This window comes from Lissotriton vulgaris, chromosome 8 (genome assembly GCF_964263255.1).
Source record: "Lissotriton vulgaris chromosome 8, aLisVul1.2, whole genome shotgun sequence".
NCBI classification, from domain to species: Eukaryota; Metazoa; Chordata; class Amphibia; order Caudata; family Salamandridae; genus Lissotriton; species Lissotriton vulgaris.
Window position 1 is genome coordinate 1328873040 of NC_141696.1, and position 17287 is coordinate 1328890326.

At 45.1% G+C, this 17287-nt stretch overlaps 1 protein-coding gene across 1 annotated transcript in view; it reads left to right on the plus strand.

The window, feature by feature from the left end:
- The window catches only part of DCUN1D5 (defective in cullin neddylation 1 domain containing 5), a 143591-nt gene that overhangs the window by 65416 nt on the left and 60888 nt on the right, over positions 1–17287 (plus strand). Inside the window, exon 3 of the mRNA XM_086935266.1 lies at positions 11695–11783. Coding sequence (XP_086791392.1) covers positions 11695–11783 — 89 coding nt within the window. The remainder of the gene's footprint in view (positions 1–11694; positions 11784–17287) is intronic.

The following is a 17287-nucleotide window of genomic DNA, read 5'->3' on the forward strand; positions in this document are numbered from 1 at the left end:
TCAGTACTCCAACCGTACTTCCAAAAGTGGGGTCATCCAGAGATAGACCTGTTCGCCACGCAAGAGAACGCAAAATGCCAAAGCTTCGCCGCCAGGTTCCCACACCCGCAATCACAGGGCAATGCGATGTGGATGAACTGGTCAGGCAGATTTGCGTACGCTTTTCCCCCAGCACCCCTGATACCGCTGGTGGCACGCAAGCTCAGGCAGCACTCGATGACTCTCATCCTGGTTGCTCCAACGTGGGCTCGCCAACCATGGTACACCACGTTTCTGGAACTCTCCGTGGTACCGCATCAGAGGCTTCATCTCACCCCCAGCCTTCTGACGCAGAGCCATGGCGACATTCAGCACCCAGATCCGCAACAGCTCAACCTGGCGATCTGGCTCCTGAAGTCCTAGAGTTTGGCTACCTCAATCTTCCTCCCGATTGCATGGACATCATTCGAGAGGCAAGAAAGCCCACTACTAGAGCTTGTTATGCGGCTAAATGGAAGAGGTTTGTCATCTACTGTGTTAACCACAATATTGACCCGTTAGATGCTTCCATTCAAAACATCATTTGTTACCTGTTCCACCTGTATCAATGCAATTTGGCGTACTCTTCCATCCGCATTCACCTGTCTGCTATGGCAGCATACCTCCAGAATAGGCAACACCTGTCGCTCTTTAAGGTCCCTGCGATCAAGGCTTTTTTGGAAGGACTCAAGAGAGTCATTCCACCAAGGACACCACCAGCTCCAGAATGGAACCTCAATGTGGTTCTTACAAGACTGATGGGTCCTCCCTTCGAGCCACTGCACTCTTGTGAGCTTCAGTTCCTAACTTGGAAGGTTGCGTTCTTAGTAGCAATCACATCGCTACGGAGGGTTAGCGAGCTGCAGGCGCTCACCATCCAAGAACCTTTCTTCCAGGTACACGCTAACAGGGTTGTGCTCCGCACTAACCCTAAATTCTTACCCAAGGTTGTATCTCAATTCCAATTCCAGACAATTGAGTTGCCAGTGTTTTTCCAGAACCCAGAGACGCTGGCGGAGCGGATGCTCCACACCCTTGACGTTAAGAGAGCCTTGATGTACTATGTAGACAGGACAAAAGATTTTCGCAAAACCAAGCAGCTCTTTGTTGCTTTTGCCACACACCACAAGGGAAACGCTATCTCCAAAGCTGGGATCGCTAGGTGGATAGTGAAATGCATTCAGATCTGTTACGCTAAAGCTAAACGCACTCTCACAATTCCACCAAGAGCCCACTCCACTAGAAAGTTGGGGGCCTCTATGGCTTTCCTAGGTAACATTCCCTTAGAAGATATTTGTAGAGCAGCTACTTGGTCAACCACACATACTTTCACAAAGCATTATTGTGTAGATGTGCACTCTAAACAGCAGGCAGCTGTTGGCCAGGCTGTTCTCAAAACGCTTTTTCAAACGGCTGCAGCTGGCACGGGCGGCCGCCGCTAATGGAGGGACTGCTATGTATTCTATGCACAGATATGAATTCAGCAGCCCACATGCCTCGAACTGCAAATGCTACTTACCAGTATGCATCTGTTCTTGGCATGTAGGGCTGCTGACATTCATATCGCCCGCCCTCCTCCCCGGCGCCTGTAGCAGCTGCAGCATTCATTTACATATATTTATATGCTCTTAGCATGGGCATCACTCACATACTTCACTCCATCTCTGCCAATGGCTAAAAACAATCTGGGGATGGAGGCGATGCCCATGCGCACTGTAGTCCAGGGGAGGAGCCACCTATCTCGTGATACTTCGAAGACTCTTCCAGGACAACAATGTGCAATCATCCGGACCCAACACTAGGCGGCGATCTATGCACAGATATGAATGTCAGCAGCCCTACATGCCAAGAACAGATGCATACTGGTAAGTAGCATTTGCATTGTAGCACGCCGGCGTGGACGACTTCATAGGAGCACGGCATCGCACGTGACTCCGACTGACTTCACCGACCCCTTAGTAGGCCTACGTCAGCGTGATGACATCAGTTCCCTTTTTTCCGCGTAGTCGACGCTAACGGTTTCTTGGGATCTTCTATTGTGTGGATAGTAACTTTGTTACTTCGAAGAGTTGCAGGATGCAAGTGGTTTGAACCTATCTCCCGAATGAAAGTTACCTGCTGTGTCTGATGCACCTTCAAAGGATGTGGCTCCTTACCATGAGGTAATTAAGAAAGCTGCTGAACTCTTAGACTTGAACTCCACAGATGGTAAAGTCAAATTTAACGTCCTTACGGAGGTTCTCCATTCTCCGTCCTCTGTGGTTGAGCCAACTCTACCATTTACTGAGGCGCTTACTGAACCTATTTTGGAAGTCTGGAAGAGGCCTCTTACTGCTCCTGCGGTGTTAAAATCAGTTGCTAGTCGCTATAGGGTGGTACCTGGAGATCCTGAATTCTTGTCTATTCATCCTCTGCCAGAGAGTTTGGTGGTCCAAGCTGCTTGTTCAAAGAAATCGGCTGGTGCTTTTCCCCAGGTTCCTGGAAATAAAGACTCTAAAAAGCAAGATCAAAATGCGAAAAAGGTGTTTTCGTCAAGTAGTATGACTCTTAAATCCACGAATGCTACTTGTCTGCTAGGCAGATATGTTAATGATTTGATGGACACCGTGAAGCAGCTATCATCTAAGCTTCCTGAGGCGGATAGGAAGAACTTTAGTGAAGTGATATCTGACACGCAGGCTGCAGCTCGGCAGGTCATACAAAGTGGTATGGACACAGTGGATTCAGTGGCTAGGATCATGGGGACTTGAATTGCCACTAGAAAAGCTGCTTGGTTAAAGACGTCGGAGTTTTCAGCTGATGTCCAGGCTGCTCTGATGGATTTGCATTTTGATGGCACAGGCCTTTTCGGATTCAAAGCTGATGCTGCCATGGAAAGGTTTAAAGATAGCAGAGCGACAGCAAGATCTCTAGGTCTGCAGACTAGAGGCTCTTTCACCAAGAAGTACAAGGGTTTTGGAAGGTCTACTTTTCGTTCCTATAAGCAGAACCAGCAGCAGCAACAAATTCTTTTGTACAAGTCCTACAGGGGTAGACAAAGTGGTCGTCCTCGTGGACGTCAAGACTCCTCCTCCTCCACTTTCTCCTCTAATACCCACCCCCACCTACAACAGCAAAGCAGCCCTAGATCCGCCATTCCGGATCATGTGGATCCTGTAGGGGGTCGGCTTACTTATTTTCTACGGGATTGGGAATCTGCTACATCAGATCTTTGGGTTCTCAATCTCATAGAGAATGGGTATGCTCTTCCCTTTCGGGAATTCCCTCCCAATTACCCTCCTTGCCAGGGTTTTTGCTCAGAGGACCACCTGTTGCTCCTTCAGGAAGAGGTACAGGTACTGTTAAGAAAAGGTGCGATAGAGGTGGTTCCAGAGCAGGAAAGGGGTCAGGGATGCTACTCCCGGTATTTCCTGATTCCCAAGAAGGATGGCAGACTTCGTTCAATCCTGGATCTCAGGATCTTGAACCTTTACCTGAAGCAGGAGAAGTTCAAGATGCTCAGCCTTGCACAGGTTCTTCAGGCGCTGCTGGAAGAGGACTGGATGGTGTCAATCGACTTGCAGGATGCGTATTTCCACATCCCAATCCTGAAGTCGCACAGGAAGTATCTTCGTTTTACGGTGGGCTCGCAACACTACCAGTTTGCGGTCCTTCCATTTAGTCTTACTACTGCGCCTCGAGTCTTCACCAAGGTGATGGCTGTGGTGGCTGCACATCTCAGAAGGTCAGGGATTCCGGTATTCCCTTATCGGGATGATTTGCTGATCAAAGCAGAGTCTCCAGAGATAGTGTTCCATCATTTGCAAGAGACAACTCAGTTGTTACACAGGTTGGGTTTTTCGATAAATGTACCCAAATCTCATCTGTTGCCCTCCCAGCGCAACCTGTTCATAGGTGCGGACTGGATACAACTGTGTCGTGCATTCCCTCCTCCTCAAAGGATTCGCTACATACAGGAGTGGATTCCTTTATTTTTCAATGGAGCGGTCGTTCCAGTCCTGAAGGTCTTTCGCCTGCTCGGTCTTTTGGCTTCCTGCATTCTGTTGGTCAACCATGCACGCTGGTACATGAGGGCACTCCAGTGGTGCCTCCGCAGGCAGTGGTATCAACAGAACGGAGATCTGAGTCTGTGAGGATCTCCAGAGAAACTGCAGCGGATCTGACTTAGTGGGGGGTGGAAGGCAACCTGTCTCAAGGGAAGCCCTTTCATCTGGAGAAGTGTGGCTGAAATGGTTAGAGAGACAGACCCTGATGCAGAGGTCCGGTCTGGGACCAGTGTTCAATAACCACCTCGGCGGGTCTTTGGCTCAATTTCCTCGGACCTGATAATTCTCTCCTCGGTGCCTCTTCTAATCATGGGTCCCACTCTGCAACTCTGGGCAATAGCTTGCTTAATCTCCACAGCGGCCCCAAGAGTGCTGGGATGCCTGGCTTCACCTTGGTGGTGCCCAGGAGTAGACATTCCACAGGGGAAAACCAGGAAGGGTTCCTAAGCGGTATACGGACAGCGCCGGGACAACTCCGTTGGAGGTAGCTGTGTGCTTTCCAAATGGCATTTACATTTACATCTGCCTCCAGCTGTGGCCACAGTGATAACGGATGCATCCACTTTAGGGTGGGGTGCTCATCTGGGGGATCTGGAGGTCAAGGGTCTTTGGTCTCCAGAGGAAAGGTTGTGTTGTGGACGAATCTAGGACTCTAGTTTAATATTCCTGATTTATGACCTTATGTGGTTATATCAGATCATGTCCTTATATAGGCATAAGAACCATACCCATATAAAGACATAGCCAATGCAGTCCAAATACGGCAAGGCTACTCCCATAGACTCCTAGAAAGCACAACGTGTTCTTAGAGAAACAAAGCCTCCAGCAGCCCGGGACTTCCCTCTGCTTCTGTATTGATTTGTCCTAGAACTCCTGGAGTACTGAAAGAACTGCGAGTTCTTAGTGACGTCTTGTGTCCAACCTTACGTCAAACTCGGCACCTTCCAGGTATAAATATACCCGCATCTGCCTTAGCAAAAGACACAGTGGTTTGGAGCAGATCGACCATCTACTTGCCCGATGCCCTGCTGTAGAACGTACCGAAGGAAGCCGACCCTCCCGATGACGCACTGAGAGAGACGCTGTCTTTTCTCTTGCCGAGAAATCCAGCTCCAGTGTTTCCCTGCTACCCTTTCGGGTTGCTGGGAGATCGAGTTCTGAGACAGAGAGATTCAAAACCACCTACATTCTGAACCAGGTACGGAGCTGATTAGACCCTTAGAGAATTCTTGGTTTAGATGCTTGGCAGAAACAATTTAACTTTAAACTACTTCTCCCGTACTTCTTCCCATGTACTAGGCTTAGGTTAGGTACACAGGGGTAGGCGTATCTTAAAAGCACCAGTTGAGTAAGTTTAGTCATTATTTTATCATTGTATGCATTTTTACCCATTTTAAGTACCCACACACACACAACTAACCACACACAACTAACCACACACAACTAACCACACACAACTAACCACACACAACTACCCACACACACACAACTACCCCCCCACACACACACAACTACCCCCACACACACACAACTACCCCCACACACACACAACTACCCCCACACACACACAACTACCCCCACACACACACAACTACCCCCACACACACACACAACTACCCCCACACACACACACAACTACCCCCACACACACACACAACTACCCCCACACACACACAACTACCTCCACACACACACACAACTACCCCCACACACACAACTACCCCCACACACACAACTACCCACACACACAACTACCCACACACACAACTACCTCCACACACACACAACTACCCACACACACAACTACCTCCACACACACAACTACCCACACACACAACTACCCACACACACAACTACCCACACACACAACTACCCACACACACAACTACCCACACACACAACTACCCACACACACACAACTACCCACACACACACAACTACCCACACACACACAACTACCCACACACACACAACTACCCACACACACACAACTACCCACACACACAACTACCCACACACACAACTACCCACACACACACACACACAACTACCCCCACACACACACAACTACCCACACACACACACACTACCCACACACACACACAACACTACCCACACACACACAACACTACCCACACACACACACAACACTACCCACACACACACAACACTACCCACACACACACAACACTACCCACACACGCACACAACACTACCCACACACATAACTACCCACACACGCACACACACAACTACCCACACACACACACACACAACTACCCACACACGCACACACACAACTACCCACACACACACAACTACCCACACACACACACAACTACCCACACACACACAACTACCCACACACAACTACCCCCACACACACAACTACCCACACACACACAACTACCCACACACACACACAACTACCCACACACACACACAACTACCCACACACACAAACTACCCACACACACACCCAACTACCCACCCACAACTACCCACCCACCCACACCCACACACAACTACCCACCCACCCACACACAGCTAGCCAGCCACCCACCCAACTACCCACCCACCCACCCACCCACCCAACTACCCACCCACCCACCCAACTACCCACCCACCCAACTACCCACCCACCCAACTACCCACCCACCCAACTACCCACCCACACAACTACCCACCCACCCAACTACCCACCCACACAACTACCCACCCACCCACACAACTACCCACCCACCCACACAACTACCCACCCACCCAACTACCCACCCACCCACAACACTACCCACCCACGCACACAACTACCCACGCACACAACTACCCACACACACAACTACCCACACACACAACTACCCACACACACAACTACCCACACACACAACTACCCACACACACAACTACCCACACACACAACTACCCACACACACAACTACCCACACACACAACTACCCACACACACAACTACCCACACACACAACTACCCACACACACAACTACCCACACACACAACTACCCACACACACAACTACCCACACACACAACTACCCACACACACAACTACCCACACACACAACTACCCCCACACACAGCTACCCACACACAGCTACCCACACACACCCAACTACCCACCCACACCCACACACAACTACCCACCCCCCACACACAGCTACCCACCCCCCACACACAGCTACCCACCCACACACCCAACTACCCACCCACCCACCCACCCAACTACCCACCCACCCACCCAACTACCCACCCACCCACACAACTACCCACCCACACAACTACCCACCCACACAACTACCCACCCACCCACACAACTATCCACCCACACACACAACTATCCACCCACACACACAACTATCCACCCACACACACAACTACCCACCCACACACACAACTACCCACCCACACAACTACCCACCCACACACAACTACCCACCCACACAACTATCCACCCACCCACACAACTATCCACCCACACACACAACTACCCACACCACCAGCGTCTGTGCACGCTTTCACCAGACACACACACCACCAGCCGTCTGTGCACGCTTTCACCAGGCACACACACACCACCAGCCGTCTGCACGCTTTCACCAGACACAAACACACACCCACCCACATTCCCCCCCCCCCCCCCCACACACACACACACACACACACACACACACACACACACACACACACACACACACACACAACCAGCCGTCTGTGCACGTTTTTAACCAGACACACACACACCACCAGCCGTCTGTGCACGCTTTCACCAGGCACACACACCACCAGCCGTCTGTGCACGCTTTCACCAGGCACACACACCACCAGCCGTCTGTGCACGCTTTCACCAGGCACACACACACACCACCAGCCGTCTGTGCACGCTTTCACCAGGCACACACACCACCAGCCGTCTGTGCACGCTTTCACCAGGCACACACACCACCAGCCGTCTGTGCACGCTTTCACCAGGCACACACACCACCAGCCGTCTGTGCACGCTTTCACCAGGCACACACACCACCAGCCGTCTGTGCACGCTTTCACCAGGCACACACACCACCAGCCGTCTGTGCACGCTTTCACCGGGCACACACACCACCAGCCGTCTGTGCACGCTTTCACCAGGCACACACACCACCAGCCGTCTGTGCACGCTTTCACCAGGCACACACACCACCAGCCATCAGTGCACACATCAATTGTTAACGCATCCACAATTAACTATCGTAGTATAGCGCACTTTACTAAACATATTCATCTAAAGCGCAGCATGCCACCATTGCTAAAAAAAGTAAATGCACATTTTTTGGCCTACAATTTATAGACTTGTTTCAATATTTAGCAATGCCAAAAGCTCAAACTTAATTGAAGCGAGACCTATTGCATTGCAAATGCTTGTTTAATTTTCCTGCAGGGTTTCCCTTCCAAAGTTGGACTGCCAACTGCTGATAGCAGCAGAGCCTAGGGGTTGCATTACAAAGGCGGCAGGCCTTGGAAGCTTTCCTCTTCGAGCACTGGACCAGCCTGGTGGAGGAGGCATGACACCTCTGCCCAGGATGTGCATTGGTTCTGGTCTCAGAAACCAGGGACTCTCTACCCAGGGGTCCAGAAGCATGTATGGTGGTGGCTGGCTGCCTACGGTTGGTCAGAGACCACACCAGGGTTGGTGGAGATTCAGGGAGGCCCTCTGATGTGCCCTCTGGGTACATGGTACAGTAAATTCCACACTGGCATCAGTGTGGTAGCAAACTACTCCTTTCAATAAACCCAAACACTCCCGAATTCAGTGATGCCATCATGGTGCTTAGGAACTATAGTTCACTGGCTGTACTGGCACTTACAATATTAGGAAATGGGGCCCAATATTGTAGGGGCATGTTTGCTCATGCAGATATGCCCTAACCTGTTGTATAGTGCACCCTGCCTCAGAGGGGTGACTTACCTAGCTTGTCAGGCAGTGGTAGCTGGTATGGCACCCAAGCAGGTTGCCAAATTGACTTTGTCGTTTTCTCCATCACAGCGGCATGCAGGCTGGAAGGGCACGGGCATTGTCCCAGTAAGGTGGTGTCCCTATGGATCCGCTTCAGCCCCCAGGCACCATTTACTAGGGACTTGCAGTGGGCAGTAGTACCAATTGGGGGTTTGTTTTAGGGAATGAGCACTGGCACAGGCAACCTGTTTGGCAGGGACCTTCTGTACTACATTTGAAACCGAATCAAATTCGGGCAAAAAAGTGTGTGTGTGGGGGGCGAACTATGCAAAAGAGGTACTTTCTCACTGTAACCTTGATCTTTAATGTGCTAAAAAGACAAATGAAACTGTTACTCCCACAACTGAACAGAAGTCAATATTTTTCAAGTCTCTGATAAACCACTGCTTAAATTTGAAAGCAGGGACTCCTCTATGAGCCGGACAACCTCGCTCAGTGAGGACTTTTTCTTGTTAAGCGTAATAAATAAGGAGCTGCCTCCAATACTCGCTGAAGACTTAACTTTATATTTAAGCCAGCACCCCTAAAGAGAACCCTTCATTTAGTACAAGAGGAGGAAAAATGATGTACTGTAGTGAATGAGAATGTCAGCCAAAATGAGTCGTGCCAACGCCAAATCTCAATGAAATGCACACCACAAGGGTCGCACGAAAAGAGGGAACCTACTGCTGTTCATTGTTAGTGTTAACACAAGCAAGGAGAGTGGCGAGGTACAAAGCAACAACAGAGTAAGTTGATGGATGACACAGAAAGCATCATCTGCAGAAGCACAAACAAAAAAGTGCCTCGGTTTGAGTGCCAGCAGTGGAAGGACTCAAACACGTTAATTATGTGGACCAGGCTCCTTGGAAGTGACGCACAAGGAGGAAGTGACGCCTGCGCATGCTGGGCAATGAGGGTTCAAGAACAATAGATCGTCGCAATCGAAAACACATATTTATTGCCTGAATGCTCGACCTAAAAATGGCCACTACACTGGGAGAACTCCCATGTTGTAGTGAATCATTATTTTTATTTTTCAAACGCATACTCCTACATTGGGAGTTTGTTTTTTAAAGAAAAAAAACTTGGGAACAGTGTGATGGCCACCGGTCCTGTTTGAGCTGTTCATCAAAACTTTTCCTACACTGGCAGAACAGGAACTGGAGAGAAATTTTTCCTGCTAGTGTATTGAGATGTCTGCGGGGCTGGCAGACCTCTCTGAATTTGGCAGGTGGAGTTTAGACAGTAAAATCCTCTGCAACCCCGTCTGGCTTTACTCTGTCTTCCAAACACTAATTCAGATCTGTCTAAAGTAGTGCATTGGGAGAAAAATTATGGTTTGCAGTAATAACCCGAGAGACTGCCTGTGGCTAGAATATTTGCAAATATTTGTCCCATCAACATTTTGGTGTGTGATTGCCAGTAGTATGCCTAGAAACCTAAGACTAACCGTTCCAAGCTTACGACTGCCAATGTTTGTGAATTCTAAAAAGTAGTATATTGACATCCATTTAAGGAGTACTCCTATGGGTGTACATTTGCTACTTTTGTCTTGGTAAACCAGTCACTAAACGTATTTAAGTTCCTCGTCCCAAAAAATGAACAAGTAAAAAATGTTTGTGAAATCCAGATGACAAGAGAAACCGACATAGCAGGCTTGACATTGTGCTCCCAAGCCCTACTACCAAGCCAAGAATGCATTTATTTAAGGGGTGTCACACCCCAAACGCCCCCCATTCTCCCCTTGGGGCTACACCCCTGATCCTCTTCCCCCAAATTGAGTGTGCCCTTCCTAGTATTGGTTCACAGATTAGTAAAGTCACAGAACAAATTACTGTTGCTGAGCAAGGCCGCCTGGCTACTGAATACTTCTGCTACCTGTGCTAAGCTGGGAAATAGTCTTGCGATCTTTCGCTGTGGAGTGGGAAAATGCGCAGGCACCCTCAGGACGGACCGTATGAGTACAGATTTGACTTTAATGAATTATTTCCCGTGGTAGAACAGGAAAACTGACCCTCACATTTTCCTGATGTAATCCTAGCAAAACTTTTATGCATTCCATTTTTTTACAAGCAGGCATGCGCATGTATATTTGCTCTTGCGAAAATCTGCTAAGCATGTGTGCTTAAAACCTTTATTTTGTTTATCCACGTTCAAAGGGTTCTAAAAAGTGAACCCTGGAATAATTGCATAACCAAAACCTCCCTTGAATCCGTATTTATGCCATATTAGCCAGTCTTGTCAGAGCTCTGACATGACATTGCTACCATAATATGTCGCCTCACTGTTTTGCGCCAAATAGGAGAGGTATATTTGTTAAACATGTTGTACCTTCTAGTTTATAAAATGTCCTATTTGGCTATGCTTGCTGAAAGTTGATCATGTATTACATTTTCACTATGTCTTCGATTTATTTTTATTTTTTTCCGATTGTATAGTTTCGGACCGAATTGAAAGTAGCTTCTAATTACTATTGGTCTCTACTGGTGTTTTTAAAGTTTAATTTCTTTGTCCTGATTGATCTACCTAGAAATATTCCATTTGTAATATCAGTCTTTGATTCAAAACAAGCTGTGTAGCAGAATTATATTATCTATGTTGTGGGTCTCCTATAATTTGTTTGGGTTGATTTTTTTTTTTAAGCTACTACAGGTTACAGACTCCAGACAGAGTAATAGGAGAAAATCATTTTTCAAGCAAGAAGTGCCTAGCTTGGTTTTATGAGTATGCAGGTATGTAGATCATTTTTTACCCAATTAAGTCAACTTTATTTTTCTGCTACTCTTTGTGTGTGTGTGTGTGTAAACCTTAAAATATGCTGTCTCTGTAAGATTGTGTGAGATTTCTGCTCTTCCTCTGAGTTACTTTCCTTTTGGTACCAAAGACTTCACATTTGTAATCAGTGAATTTGAATATACATTTTCTGCAACAGTTTTTGGTTCTCTACCATTCTGTCCAGCTGTTGCTGTGCACATTTTTTACTGGTTTCTAAAATATCTTTTTATGTTGCTTGTCTTAATTTGACCTTGACCGCCAAAGGTAAAACAGTTGATATATTTTAAATTTAAAGGATTCGGGAATTACTGCAATGGTGCAATATGGTGCAATACATCTGAAGCCAAAGTTTCTTGCAGGCACGCCAAAAGAAGAGTAAATATTTTGTGCTATAGAAGCTAAAATCCTAGTGCACTCATTTAAAACATAAAGACTCATGTATAGTATAGTTCTGAAATATTTCCATGGAACATATTAAATGGAATTTTAAAAAATAACTTTTAAAATGAAAATGTCCAGACCGCCACTTCTTCAAATGGATCATAGTTCCTTTTGGGGTAATAACTGTACCAATCTTATTTAAGTCTCAATGAGTGCAGACATAACCACTCTGCCTGTATCCCTCACTAATAGTTATACTCGTGTTGGTGGAGGGGTAACCTAGGGTGTAGATTGGAACTTTGAGGCTTGCATAAGCATTGTAGTTCCTTCAGCATTTTGTTGCCCACGGCATTCAAAATTAACATTGACATTCAGATTGAAATTTCACAAAGCATAACCAGCTTATATAATAATTAAACACTTCAATATGTCAGTGCTTTAATGGGTGGGCTTTCAAAAATCAGCTTGATAGATTTTAATATGTCTAGAACAAGACTAATCTGAGTTAAAAAAGATGATCATATCTTGGCATGCCTGAACATATTGCATTGGCTACCTGTATAAATATGTACAGCCTTCCAAATGACCTACAATTTATGATCAAGCAGTTTAGATCTTCCCTCTGTTGAAAAGGGGACTGTAGATTCTTAGTAGTTAGCTCACTAATTTGTAATTTACCCTGCTCCGCCGCCCTCCCCCAAATACATATTTAGAACAAGGATCCTCTTGTAACCTTCAGGTTAAGCATTCATTCATTTTCAGAAACCGATTCGATTTCATCTCTTATAGCATATAAAAGCCAGTTTTTAGTAGCACTTACACATGATGTTTTACATTCTTTTTAATAGATGCTGGCACCTGGGGCAATTTTGGAGTGTGTGCTCTACAAGTCAAAAATAAAACTAGCATTGTTAATTATGAGATGCATCAGCTGTTGACTGAAAAATTCTGAGTCTGTAAAGTATACCTGCGTTTGTAAACCTGTAAAACAAAAGGCAAGCTGAGTGCTGATTGGTGTTTTCTCATTGTCTCCATTACCATATCAAGACCAGTTTACATGCTAATTTCACCACTGGGTTCACTTGAACATAGTTAAAATATCTATGAACCTCTATCCATAATGCTTGGTATTATTCTCCAGAAGTCTTATTCTCTGATTTAATTTGGAGAACGTAATGTGATGCTCCTGTAGTACTCTACATACTGTTACATGCCTTTGTGAATTGGCGCCGGGGCATCTAAACCTGGAAGAAAATGTTAATTGTCAGGGAATGTTCATGTGCATTTAGTACAATAAATGCACTGTCTTCTCCTTGGACTTTTACTTATAGAGTGTTGGGTGTTTTCAGGCAGATTCACAAAGGTACTTTTGTAGTGCTGCTTCCTGTACTACTAAATGCTTTTGTAAATTGGCTTACAAGTGTTGAATCCTGATCAATAATAAAGAATCTTTGTTTGACTTCTTTGAACTTGTGTGTTAACTAAGTCTAAATGGCATGGACCCTCCTACCTATCTGTAAATTCCCCCACCCCCCTTTTTAATTTAAAATCCAGTTCTTCAGGCACTTCATCTTAAAGGTATGTTTTCCCTGTATTTCAGTATCCTCTGAGGCACATAAATGACTTGTCAATCACGATAACAATCCATGAGTTAACCCCTCTGGTTCCAAATCTTGACCTATTACAAGTGACTCGAGGAGAGATACAATATGTGCTTTAAGATCTATATGCGGAACTCCTATCGCAACAGCAGTTTTCCCTAATATGAGAATGGGCTCCTGAAAAAGCTGCACATTACTTGTTTTTATAACTAGGGATTGACTTGGTTCTTTTTAATTTCCTCTTCACCACCTGGTGCGCTTTAACTTGCTTCACTGACCACTGTCGCCTGCACTATTTGTCTATGTACTGCTATTCAAAAGTTAAATATTTTTAATACATTGATTAAAAATCTAGGAAAGCTCCCTTCTGGCCTTTGTGACTTATCCTTTGTGGAGCTGATAGACTATCTTGCTCTCAGAGGTTTTTCTGTTTTTGAAGTTTCTTTATAGGAAATGTTTATGGTTGACATGGGCTGCAACTTGATGCTTTTGTTCCGAATAAGTTTAATCTTTGTGACAATGTTTTTTTTGCTGTAAATATTTAATGCTTCGCTTGAGCTGCATTAGAAATGTTTTGGTATTGAAATGTTTTTTGCTAGACATGAGCAGTATTTACAACGTTTATGGCATGCACCATTTGGTTCTAGTGCAGCAATGTTAATTGTTTCTGCAGTGATTTAGCCTAATGTCATCTGACTCTGTTTTCCCGTGCTAACCTGGCATTATTCCTCTGCTGTCCCCATTACCCTACTCTCCCCTCCATCCACCTTCTGGAGGCCCTGCTTGTTTATTGCTGCTCCTCTACTTAATCTTCTCTGGGTGTTCATAGGGTGTTTAGGCCAGTCATCCAGTAGAAGAGTGGATGGTTGAAAGCATCTGAATATGGCATCATGACTTATTTGGTCCCGGAAGGGGCATTAGTCCCAAATATTTGCCACACTGCTTTCTATTCATAGCACCTAACGTGGGTGGACTCTTGCTCTTGGGTATAATTTACATGGCACACTAGTGATCTGGAGCTCTGTCGTTTCTAGATAGACTCTAAATTCCAAATTGCACTCCTTTTTGGATTTAACAATATTATCAGTGAGTGAGCGAATCTTCGGTGGTCAATATTTGCACTCACTTGGTGGCTTAACAATATCTTTGATTGCTTGGCCGATCTAACAATGTGGAATCCATATACCCCATCAGACACAACTGGTGCACATCAACAGCAGCACATTTAATACGGTGTTCGCGGACCTTTTAAGTGCCTGCATGTATGACTTGACTATTCTCACACTTTCACCCTATGCCAATGCAAAGGGACATTGGCTGCAACTTGATTCCACCACCTTATAGACCTACACTAAATCTAACCTCCTACGTAGGACAAACTAAAAAGGATACAAAATGGCAGGCAGAATACCGAGAAAGTGACTTTTGACTTGCAAGGGGATGGGCAGTGCTTTATAACTTGATGTAGGTCTCTACATCACATGAACGTACATAAGTAGTCACGACATTGCTGCACTATAGTGGGGGTATGATTACATCACAACTTTGTAGTCAAGTTAATTATTTATGTATATAACTTTTCTTAAGGGGGAAATAAACTCCTATTTCCCTATTTTAATGTCTAATTTGTAGGTAACTTGTCAAGATTTGTTTAATTTTGAGGATAAACCGCAGCAACTCAATTTTTCTTATATCACACATAAATAGACTGTATGTAGGTCTATCAATAAATTCGTTTTTATTTTTTATTTTAAGGCGGTATACCACCCCTTCTTTTTATAGATATAGCTCTTCAGCACAGCTTTCACCATATCTTAAGTCAGCAACCGATGAGGCTTTACGAATTACTACTCAGTTAGGGGCTTAGGCGCCGCCCACAATGGGGGCAAGCCTATGAGCAAGACTACAGGCCTGATTTGTTTATTATGAAAGTTATGGTAAAGCAGGGGTGGGGAATTTAATAAAATATCTACTTCATAAAATTACTTGTCCTTTAACAATATCCACTTGCCCCTTTAATGCCTGTAGTGTGGCAATACATTATGGTAGGAATCTCACTATATAATAGCTCTGATAATAGCCTCTCTGGTTATGCCAGAGCTCATACCACAGTAGGCTTTGAATACTAGCAATTCCCTTATTTGGCGCTTTTTCCACAGATCTACATACCCTGCAGCTGGAGGTGGTGGTAAGCAATAGTTCCCCCATGGATGGAATGCCCTTTTGAGTCTGTGCAAACCTACTAACTTGCATTTTTTATGGGTTTTCATCAGTTTGCTCTTATATTCTCACATGTTGAGAAAGGTTGGAAATGTACTCTCGAAGGGCAGAAGTAAAAATTCTTCGAGGGATGGATAAAAAATAGTTGGTGGGAAAGTAAACTTGTTACCATGCAGAAGATTTTCGCATGAGAACTGCACATGTATATTTGCCAGTACTAACATGCAGTTCACATATTTTCTAGGAGTATAATTTCCTGACTCACCGAATTCATGAAAGACGTAAATCTGCACTGCTGTAAGGACATATACCATGGGTGTACTTCTAGAATTGATGACCTTTTTAGGTCTGGCATTTTTGTTTTAATAAAAATTCTACCTATTGGCTGGCTGCACGTCAGTGACAACATTCTGCTCTTTCACAAGGAGCATATTGGCACGCAAAGTAGTTTTGTTCAGTGCCAGGAATTAATGTGGCATGTGTGGTTTTTGAGACAAAACATATTTTTGCTTTTGGCAATGTTTGTTATAATGATGACGGCTGCACCCACAACAATAAAGTTTTACGAAACCCATGTCAAAATAAGACCTACATTGACCTAACCAAAAAGCTGACCACCAAGGTCGTACCTAGTGGCTTTGCCAGTGCTTTTATTTTTATGTTGCCTATAATTTTGTTGCAACTGGTTACACTGATTTTCCATTATGAATACCTTTGAGAGATACTAGCATCCATCAACACATTTTGCTAAACGATGCATAAAAGAAATGGTATCTAAATGTTCACAGTAGTTTAGCAATTTTATTTTTCCTAGTTGCATTTTTTTAAATAAACATTTTATTTTGAAAGCAAAGAATAGTCTTGCCTTCAAGCTTTTGCATATATTTGCATCTAATCAGAGAGTATCCCGGAAGCATCCTACATAGCCTTACCTTGCCAAGTGTTTTGGTCTTATTGTTCTTACTAACAAGCAACTAAGTTGATTGCTGGTCTGTTTGAGATTTTTTTTTTATATCATTCATACCAGTCATGGTCTATAGCTTGACATCTGCCTCCTTGGTAAAGATGCTTCTTAAATTGGTTGAGGTGCTTCCCTGATTTATGAGCTACTCTAATACATTGTGCCATTATAAGTTTTCCGCTCTGACTGGAGTACTGTTACAGATTAGGGGTTATTTCACTGTTGTATGTGTTTTTGAGGTGACATTTATACTTTTCAATTGTTTTTTTTTTTCTTGCACATCAGACGTGTACACATC